This window comes from Phasianus colchicus, chromosome 1, assembly GCF_987193195.1.
Source record: "Phasianus colchicus chromosome 1, bPhaCol1.hap1.1, whole genome shotgun sequence".
In the NCBI taxonomy this organism is placed as follows: Eukaryota; Metazoa; Chordata; class Aves; order Galliformes; family Phasianidae; genus Phasianus; species Phasianus colchicus.
In genome coordinates this window covers 79,450,529-79,469,145 of record NC_143436.1, presented here as the reverse complement: position 1 = coordinate 79,469,145, position 18,617 = coordinate 79,450,529, and the positions used below count along the sequence as shown (strand labels likewise).

Sequence of the window (18,617 nt, the reverse complement as noted above, 5' to 3'; positions counted from 1 at the left end):
GGAGCAGTATAAGAAGAAAAAAATGTAACAACCAACCCCCCCCACTAAAACCTCACAAAGACAGAACACCCAAACATACTGCTCTCCCTGCAGCTAGCTATCCCCAAAGTACTCCAGCTTATCTGTATACATCTTGCCCTTAATTGCTTCTGAGTAAGAAACAGGACACACTTTTCTTCCTTTTCATTTATTGTTCAATACAGGACATCAGTGAGGTAAGGTGTCTCACAAGGGTCTAAGCTGCCAGGCTCCTTGCAGATGGAGCTGAAGGATGCAGAGGATGGTGGTTCCTTTTTTCCTCCCCCCAGTACTAGTGGCCCTCCCTCCCTGCAGGGCTGCAAAGAGAGAGAGGCAATGGCCAAGTTGACTGTGGGCTCTAACAGCTCAACAGATAACCAAGGATTTTGCCAGTTCAGAAAGGAGACTCTGCTGAGATGGGCTCACACTAATGGGACTCCAACAAGGTGGTGGGGGTTAGCAGCACAGCTAGAACAATGATTGTGGTGGTGGGGGAAAGCCTCAGAAGAAGCCTCTGTACCGAGACACGTGCAACGAAAGGTCCCTTCTTGCTTCAGTTTCTTGCTCTTAACCGTAAGGGACTGCTCCTCACAGGCTGCTTTAATGTTTTGCATTGATAATATCCACAAATTCCGGCTTGAGAGAAGCCCCACCAACAAGGAAACCATCTACATCATGCTGAGAGGCCAGTTCCTTACAGTTGGCACCAGTGACTGAACCTAAAGAGGGAACAGGATTAAGAGTTCAGATGTGGCAAACCCAAAACGGCAATAACACAGAGTTAAAACCTGCAGGATACTAGCCATTCTGTAAATCGTGAGACCATCTCCCATTTACCTAAAGAAGCTGGTAAGTGGTTCTTCAAGCTCTGCTAGTCTCATGTTTCCTCAGCAGAGCAGAGCATGCTGTACAACAGCAGCAAGCAAAAAAATTAAACTTCAGCCTCAAAGACACTACAGACTCATTTACCTCCATAGATAATCCTAGTTGACTGAGCAACAGCATCAGACACGTGGCTTTTGAGCCAGCCCCTCAGCTTCTCATGAACTTCCTGAGCCTGCAATGAAATAGAAATAGGAACTGGCGTCTGAACCATCCTGCATACAACTCCCTTCCAAAGAAGGAACTGCCCTGTTCCATCTTCAGGGAGACCTCTCGAGTGAGGTCAGACAGTCATTTCATCAGCCACCTTTCCCTTGCTAATACCTGTTGGGGAGTAGCAGTTTTACCAGTTCCAATAGCCCAAACTGGCTCATAGGCAAGAACCACCTTACTCCAGTCCTTCACATTATCTGAGGGGAGAAAAGAAAGTATACATGAGTACAGTACCTCATGTTGGGAAGGGTAGATCTGGGAAGTTTCCTGCACCATGCAGACCTTTTAATAACATGACCACTGTTTGTTAACATTTGTAGCAATGTATCTGAAAGCCTTCAAGGAAGGCCAGGAACAGACAGTTATGGCCATAATGGCCATTTCCCAGCTGTCCAAAGTAAGAAGTCAATTTTCTTCCCTTACCAGCAATAGCTTTGGTCTGTTCAAAGACCACCTTTTCCGTTATGCCAGCTTCTCTCTCATCCAGCTTCTCCCCAATGCAGGCGATGACACCAAGGCCCTCAGCAAGGGCATGAGCCACCTTCTGCCCAATCAACTGGGAATGGAAGAGAAATAAGATGAGGCAGTCAGACCCGCTCCTGTACCCACCTTTCCCAAACTGCTCACTTCTCCAGCCTTCACAGAATTATCTGTTCGGTACCACCTTCCCTCTCCAGAGTCTCTCACCTCATCAGACTCTCCAAAAACATGCCTCCGCTCTGAGTGGCCCAGGATCACCCATGCAGCTCCAATATCTTTGATCATTGCTGGGCTGATGAGAAAGCAAATGAAGGTTTTGACTCACAGGCCTCCTCTCCAGAGGAAATTCACTTTGCAAAGCAATGCTGGCTTAAATCTTCACTTTGGGCTCACCTGATCTCTCCTGTGAAAGCACCCTTCGGTACCTTGTAACAGTTTTGTGCTGCAACTCCAATCTTTGCATCAAGCTTCTGGCGGGCAAAATCAAGGTAGATTGAAGGGGCTCCACAAACCACCTCTGTAAGGCAGAAAGGTCACCCATCAGAAGGCCAAGGGATAGAAACCACACGCAACCTTTGGCCCCATAGCCCAACCCTGAGAGGCTACTCTTCCCCCTCCCCCACTTGGTGGAGGTTCAGCCTGCCCTGCTGACATTTGGGGGACCCACAGAGTAGGACCATCCTCCCTACTATCTGATGACTCGACAGCGGAGGGGAAACTCATTCCAGGGGTCAGAAAGGGGGGGAGTCGGGCAGAGAGCCAGGCTTGCAGCCAGTTCACACGGGGTCCCTTGGAAACATCCCAGCCGAGAAACCGGGCAGGAATCTCGTCCGGCCGCAAGGCTGAACCGGGGAGAAAAGGGCAGCGTCGGGTTACACGTGGATTACAGCTGGGCATCGCACCGCGGCAGGCTAGGCACGCCGCTGGAACCCGCTGCACAGCGCGGTGACCTCGGCCCAAATATCGCGCCCCCGACCCCTGGCGCGGGGTAGGGCGGCAGGCCGTGGGCGCAGGGACAGGGCCGCGGGGACAGCAGCTCCGCGCGAAGGAGAGCCCGGAGGGCCCCGACCGCCCGCCGCGGGCTCCTCGCGGGGCCCGGCCCGCAGATCCCCGCCGCCCCGGTGGACGGAGGCCGCCCGCATCCGGCGGTGGGGGGGGGATGCGGTGCCCTTCAGCGGCCGGGATCCGGTGTCGCGGTATTTTTAGCCCCGCCGCGGGGTTAAGTTTCGGCCCCGCCGCCCCCTGACATTTCCCGTGCCCCGGCCGGGCCCCGCCGCGCGGGACGTGCGCTACGTGCGGCCGCGGCCGCGCCCTCCCTCACCGGTGTCGGCCGAAAGCTTGGCGCCGTTCAGCGTGTGGATGAGCTCGCCCAAGCTCTTCTTGTCGCCGTTCATCTTCCAGTTGCCACCCACGAAGAACTTCCTGGGAGCCATGGCGGAGGCGACGGGCGTGAAACGGCAGCGACACAGGCGAAGGTCGGCGACGGCACGCAGCCTGCGGCGGCCGCTTTTATAGGCCGGCGGGGCGCGAGGCCCCGCCCCCCAGTAGCCCCGCCCCCCAGTAGCCCCGCCCCCCCGGGTCCCGGCAGCCGGGCGGCCTCCGCTCGGAGATGGCTGCGGCGGCTCCTCAGAAGCGCGGCGCCCGCACGGAAGCTCCGTGCCCCCCCCGCACGAGACCCGCGCAATCTCCCTTCTCCGCACAGAAGCTCGTACCGCGGCAGTGCCCGAATTTCGGCTCGCGGGGCCCCGGCTACACAGAACACGCAAACCAGGACTTATTTCGACTTTTATTTTGTCCCTCGTGTATTTTGGCATGTGAAGGGCACGCGGGGGGGGGGGGAGGGGCACCGCTCACGGCCCGCGCTGCTTCCCGTGCTGCCCCCTCGCTGGGAGGACAGGCAGAAAGCGCCGCCCGAGCCACACGCACGCACGCGTCCTGCCCTTGCGGGAAGCAAGGAGCTGGCGTCCCCCCCCAGCAGCAAAGCCAAGGGCTGTGCAGCGGGGTGCGGGTAGTGAAGGTACGTCCTACAGAAACACGTATTTCCACCCTCCGAATCCCCTTCACTCCCGTCCCCGGAGGCTCCAGCCCCAGCCCGTCGTGGAACTCAGCTCCACGTGCGTCCCACAGTAAGGGCAGGAAGGGAGGAGCGGGTAAGAGGAGCAGGGGAGGCGGACCCTGCTCTGACTGCCCCCAACCCTCCCCTTCCTTGCCCACGGCCCGCTTTCCCCCCCTCCACACACGGCAAGAGGATGTTCTAGCTGGGAATCCGCTGATAGAAGTAGATGTAGCCCAGGTCCTTGGGGGGCTTCTCAGAAGCACAGACCTTCTGGTCATTGTAGATCACCCACCTGCAACACACAAAAGGGGGAAGCTCAGGAATGCTGCCGTATGGCAAACACACTATGTGAGCCTCTTTGCCAGCTTGCTTCTCTCTGTCCACCATCACCTCTGAAGAAATAGGGCAGAACGGTGGCTTAAAGCTGTACTTCAGAGACCCCTTATGTCAAAACCCCTCTTACCTGCCATCTTTCTTGATGTGACAAACATAGTGACCACACATAGTCGAAGTGCCCATGTGGCTGATGAAGGCAAACAGCTGATATTCTTGTGAGGAAAAGAGAAGATAGAAAGAAAAGAATCAGATAAAGCGGAAAGGCACCACGGACCTGTGCGAGGCCCTCTAGAGAATTGCTGATGTGAGATCTGATGGAAGCTCTTCTAGGTAATAACTTAAAAATGGGTCCCAGTCAAGTGTGACTGACTTGAGGCCAAATGTACAAGGAAACATGAGATGACAACTTCCACTGAGCCTTTTCTCTTCCAAGCTCATTTGGCTCAGGTAAGCTGAACGGGTAGCGGCAGAAATTCCACCTCCCTATAGAGTCCAGGGGCAAAACTGCATTGGCATTAGAGCTCTGCAAATGGATTGGAACTTGGTTTCTCAGTGAGACCAAAGATCAGAATATGGGGGAAAAAAAAACACAGTCCTTCCTGCCTTTCATTTGACAGCACCTCCTGCCTCGCTCTTATCACCTTCCAACTAATCCCAATGCTGAAGGGTTTAGGCCCTACACTGCCACCCTTCTCCTTTTCCTCCCCGCTCCTACCCATTCAGCTCTGTGGGAGCTGCTGCTGCTAAAACCTATAGATTTACTGCATCGATTAGATTGGATGAGCTTGCACCCCAAAGCCTGCATTCATTCTGCTTGGAACTCACTTCCAGGCCCATTGCGCACTTTAGGACCAACAGGAACAGATTCAGAGATGGACTCTGCTGCCGAGCGCCCCTCTGAGATATCCATAGCAGCTTCTGCATCAAGGTCATCAATGTGACTAAAGATCCAATCCACTGCACGCTCCAGGCTGTTGTTCTGGAAGGCAAAGGAAAAGACTTGCAAATGCCTATTCCTGAGAAAATTGTTCTGCTTTGATGTCACCTGTGCCCCTCACCGTTGCTCTAAGTGCTTTCATAGCCTGGTCCCGGGAGAAGCCCATGGAGACAATGGTGGCCACACTGTCTTCCGATGGAGGGTCTGGACAGGCAATAGTCGACCCTGGTCCACTGGATCCAGGGAGAACTAACGGGTTAGCAAAATCTGCAGCAGAAAACAAAACATGGCCCCAAAAGGGATACAGTCTGAGCTTCAAATGACTAGTTTTTCCCTGCTGCAGTGGAACAAGAAGTGAGACAGCGACCCAGATGCAGTAAGTTTTTCCATGGCCATGTGGTCTCATACCTGGATCATCCATGTGTGACATGACCCAGTTCATGGCAGCTTCAACTCCACTGTTCCCTGTGTAATACACTGCTTTGCGGCAAGCATCCATGGGAAAGCCCATCTCCACTAGCTGGATAATCACTGACTCGTCCAACATGGGGGCTGTGAGAAGACAGAGATTAGAGCCACCCACTCCCACCCAAGCCATGCCTGTACCATTTTGTGCAGTCTCATACAGCTTCCCAAGCCATTTCTTCACTCTCTGCTCTAACTCATCCTCACACTTTTTTCAAAAATGTAGTTTCACACACATGCACTCCAGGGAACACAGGGATTCATTCACCTCATTAACTCAGCAGCACTGGCCATTTCCTATTCTTCAAACCCTGCCCTGTGCTGTGGTTTGTCTAAGTAAAATACCTCTCTGCCAGTTAAATCTTGTGTAAATCTCAGCTCTACCCCTTCTACATGCACAAGACATGCCACATTCTCATCTCCCACAGTATGGAAATTAACAAACTCCCTTGCGTAACACCCTTACATGCAGGGGAGGCAGGGAGGCAGCTGATATTCACAGACAGAGGGACAGGAAAAGTCTGAAACCACTAGGATAGGAGACGAGACAAGGAGAGCAAGGAAATGAATCAGGCATCAGGAAGAGAGGAGGAGAATCACTAACATGTCGGAGAGGAGAAGTGAGGGGAGCAGAAGGAGTCGTCGTCCTCGTTGCCATAGAACCCCAGGCTACCTTTGGGCTCATCTGGTGTCACCAGTGGGGGTGCAATGTCTGGCATTTCTTCTTCTCCATCCTGCAGCCCCATTCCCTGCAGTGCAGAGATATCCAGCTCCTCTGGCATTTCAATGGAGACATCTACAAGACACAGTGTTTGCTCAGTCTGACACACAGGCAGAAACAGAAGACTCCGTTGGGAGTTCTAGAAGGGTAAGTCACTGGGGATACAACATGCTAGCCTGCAGCTCCTCTTGGGGTTGTTACTTTCCTCTATGGAGCAAGGATCACAATACCCATTTATGACACCTTGTACCTATATGCTTGGACTTCTTGTCCTTCTTACCAAGCTTTTTGGGCACCCAATCCAGACCAAAAGTGAATTTCTTGATCTGAATCACCAGATAATCTGGGAAAGAGGCGAACCGCGTTGTTCTGAAAGACATTAACGTAACAGCCAGGTTATACTTTGTCAGCAGTGACTGAGGGCATCTAGTTGATTCAAGAAATTAGTAAGGTGGAGGCATGTCCTAAGGCAGGTTGATACACAAATCTGCACAGCTCTCCTAGGCTGAGCTTAAAGTTTCTTAAACACCAGAGAATTTCTATAGCAGGTTCTCTGACCAGATTAGATGGAATAAAGCATTTACAAAATCTTGGGGGATAAGGAAAAATAGTACATTCTTTATCTTCCAATCATGCATTTTACAAGCTGACTCAGATTTTAGGATTTAATTAAACTCTTATTCTTAAGAAACACAAGAAATAAAATCTTTTATTAGACCAACAAATAAAGCTGCAGAAAGTGATAAGCTTTCAAGTGCAAAAGCACTTCTTCAGCTGTGGAAGAGGCAAGTCTTAAGCTGACAGGGACTGGATTTGATTGAACATTATTTAGTCAGACAGTTTGAGGGAAAGGGTGTTTGGCATCTCTGAAACAGAGGGGAACCTTTGTGAAGGGAGAACCAACAGTAAGAGAGACAGATACTAATTATCAGAATAATCTTAACATGTGGTAAAATTAATTTAAGCAACAGTATATATTCAATGCTAATTCTAACAAAGCTTTTGAACACAACTCACTATTTAAAAGCAAAACATTATTTTTCAAACCAATCGTTTTACTGTTCATTTTTAGTAGCTACTGCTTAATAATAGTACATTTGTTAGGAAAAAAAAAAGTCCCATTCTATGAATTTACTGGGCTCTTTGAGGACTACTCTTTCACTGCAAGACAGACAGTAGCATCACAGAAAGAAGCTGCTTAAGTTTGTGTTCTTCTCACTACACCTTTGCACCATTGTGACATGTGTTGCTGGCAGTGAGACAAATTACAGCTGTTCTTAAAAGCTCTGCTATTAGCATTTAAGTTAGTATACTTTAACTCAGGTGTTTGTTATGCTCAGCATTTTTCTCAAATCTTACCAGCTAAAAAGTTTCCCTTAAAGACAGTCTGGAGACCATGCAGAACTGGTGTTGCCATGCTCGTCAGTACTAATTTTAAAGCTAAATTGCATTTAGAATAAAAGCTGCCAATTTTCTGGGATATCACTGTATTTTCATAGCCTCTTAGCAACTGAGGTCTGATGGCAAGGACTTCACACTAGCACTGTTGTTCTGCCCAGCGTAATCCTTCAGGGGATTACACTCCAGCACTGATGGACTGGTTCCCTTCTGCTTCCATGTTCTATGGACAAAGATCTGGAGGACTGAAGAGCTTTGGTAATGCTCCTTCTCCGGGCAATGAGAACAAGTCCCCCTAAGATGCAGCTGCAGCCCGCTCACCATAGCCTGGCAAGTTAGTAACCCCTACACACTCACTTGAGAGCCACAGACTTGGCCTGCAAGGCTGTGCTCCAGAAATCATCCACCTGCTCTGGAGCTCCATAGGCCTCTAGGCAGGAGCTGAAAGGCACCTTGGCTCGCACCAGCTCAGGCAGTGGCTGCTTCTCTTCCTCTGCCTGCCGCTTCTTCTCCTCATATTCCAGTAGTTCATCTGGAGAATAAAGTACAGGAGTCAAGGACCACCTCTAGGTACAAATAAAACAATTGTGTAACCTACACCCAGAGGCTGAATGGGCCTGCAGATACACGGATACGCATTCTCAAGAATGGAGCACAAAGCTGGCAACTGCGAGCACTGTTCTGCTTCTGCAGTTCTGCTTTGCTGTTAAATCACAGCCCAGCTTGAACTGTAGGAGGGAAAGGCTCTAGAGGGACATCACTATCACATCACTAAAGAAATCAGCCCAGTCCTACAAGAACAGGTGAAGAATCTGGCTTCAGAAGTGGCAGAGCAATAGTTGGAGGAAGTCTCTTTCCCATTTAAGGAGTTCTGTAAGAAAAGCATGATACCTGACATAATGTATGCTGCTATCCTGGCTATGACATATTACTAACCTTTGTTGAGCGCAGCATCCATGGGTACTGGCAGCTGCATGATATAGTCCACACGCTGCGTGTATTTCACCTTTTCTGTGGCCAGACACTTCAGCTTCTCCTCCACCAGAAAACGGAAGACCTCATTAGGGTTCTCCGAGCTGCGGCAGTTCCTCTGAAAGAGGGAGGGATTACAAGGATGGATATGGCATCAGAATGGCAGAAATAACTATCTACAGCAGCAGCAGTCCCACACAAGACATGGTGAAAGAGTATTCATTTCTACACCCAGTCCACAGGAAAAGCAAAGAGGAACCTACCGTCATCTTCTCTGATTGTAGGAAGGCATGCCATTTTAGCTCCTAAAACTGAACTTTACATCTCTATCTGTGCCCTTGCTAGGAGGAATCTCTTGGGAATCAGCCCCAAAAACATGGCAAACATCTCTCTTTCTCTGTTCCCACAGGTGCTAGCTGCCCCTTTTCTTCTTATTCTCTCCCTCTTTCCGCTCCATTTACCAGCTTCTCACATTTACATCTCATGCCTTGTTACAGCAAAAAAAGAGCCAGGCTTTTCTGAAATCAGAGAAACAAACTCAGCCATTACCTCCACCATGTTAATGAAGTGCAGAAAGAATTCCTGGGCATCCTGCTGCCGGTTAGTGGAAAATTCTGGGTGTCCCTTTCCAATGAGGGACTTAAACATGCGTGGAGCAATGCCATTCTGTACACCCTACAAATAAAAAGGTGGAAGAAGGAGGTGGTCATAAAGTACCAAACATGTGCCCTGGTATGCAACACTCTACTCTTGGCCAAACTCTTTGTGTGAGTGGGCCATGGTACAAACTCCAGGACATGTCTTCAGAAATGGTTCTCCTTCCTCCTCCATTTAACACACACCATGTGGGAACCATACCCAGATCTCACCTTCTGATCAGGCTGCTGTTCCCCTTCTGCAGAAGCTGGCTTTGAATACTCCCCAGATAGCAGACCATGACCCAGTTTGGCTCTGGAATGACAAAGTCTGTCAGTGTCAAACTCCTCACACTCCGGGAGCCACAGTAACCCATCCAACTTTAACACTGACATAACTGAAATTCTCACAGAGACTGGCTTTCTCAGCTGCATCAGTTAAGATCACCTTATCTTGGTCTGATCCCTCTGGGCCCATAAGACATAATCCACAGGAAAGTTACTTGGACTTCTGGTCAACATTTTCAACCATTGCTTGCACAGTGGGGAGAGCAAAAAGGTTTCCTTTCCACACAGAAGGGTTGCCAGTGCTGAGCAACACAGCAGCTGCTCAGCAGTCAAGCTATACTGCAGCCTGACGTGGGTAAAGTAGCAGTGTATCTAACTGACAGCACAAGAGACAACAGGGCACAGTGAAATTGCCTGAGCTAGAAATAGCAATGTTATGAGCAGACTGATCACATTTTCCCAAGGGGAAGGTTAAGAATAACTCCATGAGGCACTTAATGGACAATAGCAATGCTCAAGTGATTTCTTCCCACACCCAGACCCTCCTGTTCTTCTACTTCACTCCAATTCTTCCCCATCACTGTTGCCATTTGTCTGGAACCAAACACTACCAATTCATCCTTTTGCCCAGGCTGTCTCAGTTTCCTCCAGACTGAACACCTAACCCCATGCTTTAGAATTTAGAATCTTTGCTTACTTCTGGACTCTCTTCCATAACTGCTACCTTCCTTTCCTTTATCCCAAGCCTCCATATACTGCTTTGCTGTTTTAGTGCAGATGCAAAAGCAAAGCAGTGTATTTAAGTTAAACGTCTTCTGAAAACCCATGCTCCTTCTTCCATACCTCTTGCAGGAAGTCTCTTTAAGCATATATAAATTATCCACTGAGAGCGATGCTTTTTTTCTAAATCTATGAATCTCTCTGCTCTTAGCCATCTTCTTCCACTGCAGAAAGCAAACCTTTCTGCAAAGAAGCTGTTACGCAGACAGAATACGCCTACCAGAAATCCCCTCGTGGTAACATATGGTACTGCATCCCTCACATCATAGGTTTGAGTCTCCAGCAGCACTGTGATAAACCCTGCTTTCTCCATCTAGGATATTCAACATATCTTTCTTGGCTTAGATCCTTACTGATCACAGAAGACCAGTGTGTCTGATGATGAACATGGAAACAGAGAGGCAAGGCTTGAGGGAGAAACCTGTAGCAATGCAGAAGGGATACACCCAGGCGGCTTCAGCCTTCCTTCTCTCACCAAAAATCTACTTACACTTGTGTGCTGAAGTCCTGTGTGGGATCCGAAGGTGCGCTTTGGAATATCTTCTCCAGCTTGTCCACATACCTGCAGAACAAACCAGAGCAATCTAAGGGACATATGGATTCATCTAGCAAAGACAGTTCTGAGCCTGATTCCTGCAACAGAAGCTCCCAGCTCTAGGAGACCTTCGTACTGGTGCCAGGGGATCCCAGGCCAATGGGAAAGAGTGATTAAGCTCACTTACTTTCTCTGGAAGTCTGGGATACTGAACAGCACCTGCATCACAGAATTGAGGTAGCAACTGTTGCCCAGGTTACGGATACCAGTGTACCCGGGCCCATAGAGGGGCTTGAGCTGCACACCAGACTCCTGGATGAGCTCCCACTCCCCAATACGTTGATTCATATCTATTTCCAGTTCTGTCATTGTCTTGTCTGTCTGTGGAGGGAAAGAACAGGAGAAAACCTTCAAAGACAACTTAAGAGAACAACTGAGGTGCAAAAAGGGCAATGCAGAGAAACAAAGTGTAAAAAGAAGATACAAAAAATCTTTTCAAATATTTGAATATCTGGGACAGAAGGAGGAATGCTATGAAATATGAGAGATATCCAAAGCATTTTCTTAAAAGGAGCATGAAAATTACAAATTAACAATAAATCTAGGGAGCACCGCTAGGAGTGTGGGCACCTTCCTGCCAGAAGTACTGACACAGAGCCACGCTGAAATGAAACTGCAGGACAAGAAAGAAATGCAAAAAAAGCAATGGGAGAGGCAGACAAGGCAACTCTCTGTTCGATAAATAAAACACTGTTTCTTCATCAGGAATGGTTCTGTGCAGCCACAGAAAGTTGGGATCCAGCTAAGAAAACTTAGTTTCTTCTCTCTGCCTCTAGGTCTACACAGGAATAACTCCTCACCTTTTGCATCTTGAGCATGTCAATCCCAAAGTGAGCAAGGTGTTCTGCCAAGTTGGGATCCAACACCATGTCATCCTCATCGTACGAGTAGACGTCTATGCACAGAGGAAAATAATCATGGCCTGTGATCTAAAATTCACTCTGGATGAAGATAACTGGGTGCTCAGAACTGGGAGTTTTAGCAAACTGAGCACTCGGACTTTCCTCTCTTTTCTCTCTTCAGGAGAGTAGTACAACACATAGAATACTGAGATTCCTCCAAAACACATGAAAAGACCAACAACTTTCTCACTGATCAAGGCATAGGTATATATATACCTGGATTGAGGAAAGGGTTGCTGTGCTATACCCTCAGTTTTTAGACACAAAAAATCCTTGATAGATGTCTCACTACTTAAAATAAGAGAAAAAGCTGGATAACTGTTCTAAAAGTTTTCAGATTACAAGTGAGAAAAGATTTTATCAGCTGGTTCTTTGTCTGCCACAAGAAGCAGGTCAGGGTGGGAAATGGGAAAGCTCATGATAGATTGATACTTTGTGTTCCAGGTCATAACATGGGCAACATCAGCCTTGAAATCCTCCCTCCTTCACCTTGTCAGAGACCAAAGTCATCCTGAGCAGTGTCTGGCATCTATAACCCTTACTGGATCCCCCTTTCTCACCAGCCCCATCAGGAGTAATTGTTCCCAGTTTCACAGCCAGTGGGTAGCCAGTTTCCCGGTAGTGCTCGACTGCATGATTGTTGCCACCGCTGCCATCAAAATAGCGCCGGCCGCAGAGGATGGCTCCATCGGTCATGTTCAGCCACAGGTTCTCCCTCATGTCACACTTGCTGCACTTCCAGCCACTGTTGACAAGGAATAGAGGAAAAGCGCTGTTAGGGTAAAAACCTTTGGGTTCTACCTCCTAAGCCCTCTCCATTACTACCCACAGTATGAGCAAAAGTTTCTGTGATCTCATTTATCTTTTAATTCAGAACGCTGAACGTCCTGAAATACCTAAGTTTGCCCCTTGTCTTGAATTTACACAAGGCACACTCACACACAGGGCAGGGCCCCAGAAAGGAAATCTCATGTTCTGGGACAGGAGACGAAGATGATCAGGGTGCATCTGGGACAGCAAATGATACAGCAGATTTCAGTACTGTGCTCACCATGGTGGGATGCGGACATCATTCTCAAGTTGGTGCAGGGAAAAAGCGTGTTTAGAAACACGTCGAACCTCCCCATCCCAAGCCTGCACCTCCTGCTTCCGGGAAGCTGAGTCTGCTGTAAGGATGGCTTCAACCGCACTGGCAATCTAGTTAGAAGAGCAGGAAAAACAATGTGGAATGCAAGAGAAGAAACTTCCAGTGCTACAGCACTCTACATTTAGGTTCAGAACTGCAAGTCATTCACATAAAGACAGTATTTGGCAGCCTCAGTCATAAACCAGGCTCCATACTATAAAAGCACTGTTTAAGTAATTGATATGGCTGTAGAATAATCCCGCTTACTTCAAGTTGAGACTTCACAGTAGTTCTGCAGAATCATTTTCATAGAGTAGCAGCTCCCTCACAGCAATGCTTCATTGCCTCCCTGCTAGTAAAAAATATCACCCTCCACCCAAACGTACCCTGTCTCTGACCATGTCAGGTAGTCCCTCCAGTCCATCACGGGGAATATCCAAATGTTCTGGTAAAATAACTATTTTTACATCTTCATCATATTCAAACTTTTCCTCTGTGATGTCAAATCCACCTTCTACGCCTACAGAAAGAAAAAAACAGTGTGGTAAGAGATAAAAACTAAATACTTTCCAACACTCCTTCACCTGTAGCTTACATGAAATAAAGCATCATAACTAAGGCAAAATTCTAGACCAGTGTTCCACAATCTTCCTTCACGTCTACATCCCAACATTCCTGCTGCAGGTATGGACCTCACAGAAGGAAATATAAGCCTAGTGACAATAAGTGTGCTTTTGTCAGCTACTTTCACAAATGCTTTTAAAGAAACTTGAAACCCTGACTACAACTGGGAAAAAAAGAGTGACCACAACAGGGCCATGATAAAAGACTGCTACTTATCCATCACAGTGCACCTAAGATCACAAATGGAGATGTGTAGGAAGAGATAGCGTTCTGACCCAGCACGAAAGACTAGCTTATCTGCATCCTCAAGGAGCCTGGCTCTGCTTCTTGCCTCTTCCAGATAAGAAAAATCAATGTCCTGAACTCAAATACAGAGAACTAGGAGTTCTTTTGAGAGCACAACACCCAGAATTACAGACAAAAAGCCTTAGGAAAGGTACAGTACTGGTATTTTCTCTTGCCTACCTAGCCATGCTTTCAAGAGGCTGCAACAGAAATGGAGGTTCAATACACAACAGATCACTTGCATGTTGTCAAGAGTCATAGAATAGAATCATAGAATGGCCTCGGTTGAAAATGACCTCAAAGATCATCTAATTGCAATCCCCCTGTCACAGGCAGAGTCACTGAGAAGTTACATGTGCAATGGAGGGAAGAGTCTGGTTCTCTAAGTTCTCACAAAAAATCTCTTGGCTTTTCCTGTTTTGCAAAAGCTCACACTTTACATTCCAGAAGGAAACAGGGCTGAAAGCATGTTGCTTATTGACAACCTTAACCATCTATGTTTTTTTTACTGCGTTTCCTTTATTTCTTTGGAAATGGCATGCTGTGGATGCAATAGATCTCTGCAACAAACCTCTGAAGGGAATATAAGTTTTTACTGTAAGTCTTTAATGCCTCTGCCTCAGGAATTCTGGAGGTGATACAATTCTGAGAATCATTACTGCATTTGATAAAACATCATTGACAAGAATATCTGGTTCCTACAATATCTCCTGCACCTCTCACCACAGATACCTACAGTGTTTAGACTATGCAAAACCTGCCACGTAAGAATGCAAATGCTGCAAGCCCAAGTCATTTAAAAAATTTCTGAGAAATAAGCATCATGCAACAACATACTCAAATAATTCTCTTCTGCACCTCTTCAGCACATTCCAGAGAGATCTGTCAGCACTTGATGGAGAAAAACAGTACACAATCTCAGGATATTACACAGCTCCTGAACTCTAAGCAAAGAAAAACAGACTGCTCAAAGTCCCCTGGGGCATTATATGAACCTCCTGAGGCTCCCGATGAGGAATAGGGTCCTCAGCTGGCAGACGGTCTCCCACCCCTTTTCCACCCCATATATACCCACAAAGTTGCCCTATGAGGCCTGCTGCCTTCACAGCTCTATGTCAGCATCACAACCTCCACAAGAGTCCTTCTATCAACACACTGGCATGGAAGGCAAGCACTATTACAGGCATTTTTTTCATGGAGTGGGAGGCTGAGGTACAGAGAGACCAAGGGGTATATTTTGCAGCTAATGACATTTTGTTCCTAAAGCTTTCTATACTTTCAAAACCCTCCTCTATGTCTGCATTGATCCGCCACCACACTTTAGCTACAAGAGAGCTGAAATCTGTGCCCAAAACAAAAAAACTCTCCAAGGCCTGAGATTATTGCCTCAACCACAAAGCTATTACTTTCTTTTATTTTCTTCTCCTTCATTCATCCACTATGATTTTATAACTGGCAACTATTTGCTGATCCAGTGAAAACTTGTCTCAAGATCTTTGTAGAACTGAGGATGCAGAAATAACTCACAAAGCAGAATGGGGCTAATATCTCCCAAAGCAGCAACAGCAGCAGTGAGGTCACAAGGCTTCTGCTACGCAATGGCACAGCTAGGGAAAAAGTGACCAAGAAGCAAGGCCTGCTTGGTGCAGGTTTTGGATTTCCCTGTAGTGGTCAGCCTCCAGCAAGCCAAGAAAATGTTACTGATAAAAATGTTCCCATTCTCTGCTCCATAATGCCTCAGAAATTGCTGGCTGATAGTGCTGCAAATAAGCAGCATTTTCTCTGATTCCTATGACAGCTTTTCAGTTGGTGCAAAAAAGTAATGGAACGTCAGCACTGTTCTCCTGAAAAAGGACTTGCTCTTAATGTGTAGGTTGCTCCAAAAGTAGTACCTTCTATTTATTTCCATGAAAACTACAACAAATACAAAGAGCACAATAACATTACTAGATACAGCAAATTCTCAGCTATAAAACACTATTTTTCAACACTCACCATTAGCTATGTATTTTTTGCCAGCAATGAACAAGAGCCTGCCTGCTGTGATCCTAAAAACCTGTACCAGTGGAGGTGACATACTGTTGCTGTTGTCACTGCTGAAATGCACCAACTACCTCCTCACAGTACTCACATCCATAGTGTGGTTCCCATAAAAGTTCAGCAAGTGTCACTGAATATCAATGAATGCCATTTTTCCACATGGAGGAATTCAGTGACACACTTTTGCTTCTTTGCTCCTCAATGTCAGATACCATTTTGTCAGACTGCCCCTCTGCTGCCATCTGGCACATGGCAACATAATGTAATGGGATATTGGTGGAAAGGTTCCACATCTACTGCCATGCCAGCAACAGCCACTTCTGATTTTGTGGGCCAAAATAATAAAACAAGAGGCATTACTTTTGGAGCAGTCATGGCATTTAAAGTTCTTGTGTATTTCCTCCAGTATCAGCTTCATATTTCAAGAAACTGTCTAACCAGAAGTGTTCCTACAGCACTTATCAGTAATTCCTTCCTGTTCTATACAAATACACTAGTTAAATTTCTCAGAAGTTTAAGAAACATTTCTGTTGGAAACTTTATGTTTATTCTTTCAGACTTACTCCAACCCCTCACTAGTTACATCTGTATTAAGCAACAGACCCGTATGGGACCAAGCTCTATCAGGCATAATGAGTTAAGAGAGGAGACAAAGATACCTACCTACAGAAAACATGCTGCAAGTTTGAATGCAGAGCAAAACTACCATCACAACAACTGCTCTGCAGTAACTGCCTACCTATGACATACTGGAAGACATTACATTTGAATTCAGTTGGGGGCACTAGCCATAGCTAGCTTAGAAGAAAGGGAATGGAGACATGCCATGAAGCCAAGCAGCTTCAAAAGATTGATCCAAAATGACAAGAAACATATGGTACACAAGGGGCCTCCTTACCAATAGCCAAGCGAGTTGGTTTCTTCCTTGGGGGGTCCCCAGCACTGGAATTAGCATCTTCTTCCTTCTATTGCATTGAGAAGAAGTAGGGTTAGACAGTTAGAGGGACAGGGATGCTGTGGCAAGCCTTAAGGATTGGAATTAAGCTACTGCAAAGACAGCAAGAGGGAAGGCAGTAATTACTTGGGCCAACAGCTGAGTACAAAAGCTCAACATCAGCAGAGCTGAAGGTCTAGCGAATCCCAACTCACCAAGAAAAACATCATTTAGAACTCAGAAGGAAAAACGCTATACCTGATTTAATACTGAGACATCTCCCACCTCCCAGTTTCAGAACAAGTATGACTTCTATTATTTTTCAGTACTGTCACCTTGTTTTTTGTTTGTTTGGTTTTTTTTTATACCGGTTTACGTGTTCTTTTGAGGTGCAGATAGACCCGCTGGCCTGTTTTCTGGTAGTGCTTTTCCACAAACTGTTTCCCAAAGCCCAGGAACGTGTTCATGCAGATATATAAGCCGCCATCAGACTCCTGGAAGGAAAGGGAGGGAAAAACTGAAGGGACACAGCAAAGAATGCCATTCCAACTGTTAGGACAGAAGATTACCTCTTGGAATGCTATCAACTGTTGATCAAATAACAGCAATAGTTCATCGCATCACTATATACCAGTTATTTAGTAACTGATCTGAACTAAGCTGGCAAGCCCTGCTCTGGCTGTCCCAGGATAGCTGCTCCTATAAGGCGATGCACAGGTAAACCCAGATGACTCCTCACACACAGTAGGATGATACCCAACCTGTGATGTCTGAGCGAGATCCCCAGGAGGGTGAGGAGGATGCCCCACCAGAGGCCTGCAGCATGCATCGTTCACACAGTCAGAACTTGGTATAACCACTCCCAGCACAGCTGTGCCACCCTGCCTGCAGGCACAGCTCCCATGGCCATGGAGAGCTCTACCAGGCCCCAGCACAGGGAAGGCCAGCACACCATTGCTTGTTTTCACTGTTGCACGCAAAAGCTTGCGAGGAATTCCGTACTGGCTGCAGGTGAGCCCCACAAGCACACAGACACCTCAGCAAAGATACCGGCCTTAAGCCAAAACAGGCAGGGATCCAAATGCAGAGAGTGGGCAGACAAGGGACTGGCACTGCGCGGGGCTCAGGAGGAAAGCCGGGCCAAGGGGTGGGGTTTTGTTTCCCAAAGAGCCCCCACCTTCGGAGGGCAGCGCCCTTCTCCCGAGGGCTCCGGCGCATCCCCTGCGGAGGAGGCCGAGGGGCACTCGCCCCCCCCGCCGCCGGGGCCTCCCCAGGCCCACTCAGGCCGGCTCGGGAAGGAGGCGCGGGGGCGCCGGCACCGGGGTGGAGAGGGCCGCGGAGATGGCCACTGCCATCTTAGTGACACAGCACCGGCTCGCCCCCGCCCGCGGGGCCGCGTGACGCCGCCAGGCCAACGGGCAGCGCCCCCCGCCCGACTACAGCCCCCGGCATGCTCCGCGGCGGGCGAGGGGCCGACGAGCTGCCCACGCCCGCTCCGGCCGGGTACTACAGCCCCCAGCGCGCTGCGGCCGGGAGGGGCGCGCCGCGAGGCACGTCGGGGGCTGTAGTCTCGGACGGCCCCGCGCCGCGCCGGGCCGCGCACCGCCCCGGCCGCCGGGGAACCACAAATCCCATGGCGCCCCGCGCGGGCGGCACCCCCGGCGCCCGGGTGGGCTGAGAGCGGGTGGGAGCGGGGAGCAGCCCGGCCGGCCGCGGAGGTCGGCCTCGGGGCGAGCTTACCGGCGTGTCGAAGGAGAAGGCGCACTCGTCCTTGTGGACCCGGTCGCCAGCCTTAGGCACCCGGATGGACGGCAACACCGAGAGCAGCGCTTCGCTCAGCTCCGCCATGACAGCGGCTCACTGCAGCTCCGCCCGCGGCCCCACCCTGACCAATCGCAGTCCCGCGTGCTCGGAAGGGCTCTGGCCAATC

At 48.6% G+C, this 18,617-nt stretch overlaps 2 protein-coding genes across 3 annotated transcripts; both read right to left on the bottom strand.

The window, feature by feature from the left end:
* Nucleotides 1–171: 171 nt before the first annotated feature.
* TPI1 (triosephosphate isomerase 1) lies at nucleotides 172–3,096 on the bottom strand. Its single transcript, XM_031610213.2, has 7 exons — nucleotides 2,915–3,096; nucleotides 1,987–2,110; nucleotides 1,801–1,885; nucleotides 1,537–1,669; nucleotides 1,225–1,310; nucleotides 988–1,075; nucleotides 172–737 (listed from the first exon to the last, which is right to left on the bottom strand). The coding sequence occupies exons 1-7, from the start codon at nucleotides 3,024–3,026 to the stop codon at nucleotides 619–621; spliced, it is 747 nt and encodes a 248-aa protein (XP_031466073.1). The 5' UTR covers nucleotides 3,027–3,096; the 3' UTR covers nucleotides 172–618.
* A 270-nt stretch (nucleotides 3,097–3,366) lies between these two features.
* USP5 (ubiquitin specific peptidase 5) lies at nucleotides 3,367–18,585 on the bottom strand. 2 transcript variants are annotated; one of them, XM_031610214.2, is made up of 20 exons: nucleotides 18,428–18,585; nucleotides 17,056–17,181; nucleotides 16,652–16,718; nucleotides 13,191–13,324; nucleotides 12,730–12,875; nucleotides 12,239–12,423; nucleotides 11,577–11,671; nucleotides 10,904–11,097; nucleotides 10,672–10,743; nucleotides 9,348–9,429; nucleotides 9,028–9,153; nucleotides 8,443–8,596; nucleotides 7,864–8,038; nucleotides 6,389–6,477; nucleotides 5,992–6,183; nucleotides 5,331–5,474; nucleotides 5,044–5,189; nucleotides 4,811–4,964; nucleotides 4,113–4,197; nucleotides 3,367–3,941 (listed from the first exon to the last, which is right to left on the bottom strand). In XM_031610214.2, the coding sequence occupies exons 1-20, from the start codon at nucleotides 18,533–18,535 to the stop codon at nucleotides 3,848–3,850; spliced, it is 2,568 nt and encodes an 855-aa protein (XP_031466074.1). In that variant the 5' UTR covers nucleotides 18,536–18,585; the 3' UTR covers nucleotides 3,367–3,847. The 2 variants fall into 2 exon arrangements, with proteins under 2 accessions (XP_031466074.1, XP_031466075.1); XM_031610215.2 differs by having other exon boundaries at nucleotides 6,061–6,183.
* Nucleotides 18,586–18,617: the final 32 nt, after the last annotated feature.

Excerpts from the sequence above, each read along its gene's own strand:
- USP5 (XM_031610214.2), bottom strand. The coding sequence starts at position 18,535 with ATGGCGGAGCTGAGCGAAGCGCTGCTCTCGGTGTTGCCGTCCATCCGG. Across the intron at positions 17,182-18,427 it reads CCTTCTCCTTCGACACGCCG|GAGTCTGATGGCGGCTTATA; the intron begins GTAAGCTCGCCC and ends CTTTCCTTCCAG. Across the intron at positions 8,039-8,442 it reads GGATGCTGCGCTCAACAAAG|ATGAACTACTGGAATATGAG; the intron begins GTTAGTAATATG and ends TTTATTCTCCAG.
- TPI1 (XM_031610213.2), bottom strand. The coding sequence starts at position 3,026 with ATGGCTCCCAGGAAGTTCTTCGTGGGTGGCAACTGGAAGATGAACGGC. Across the intron at positions 1,886-1,986 it reads GCTTTCACAGGAGAGATCAG|CCCAGCAATGATCAAAGATA; the intron begins GTGAGCCCAAAG and ends CTTTCTCATCAG. Across the intron at positions 738-987 it reads AACTAGGATTATCTATGGAG|GTTCAGTCACTGGTGCCAAC; the intron begins GTAAATGAGTCT and ends TTCCCTCTTTAG.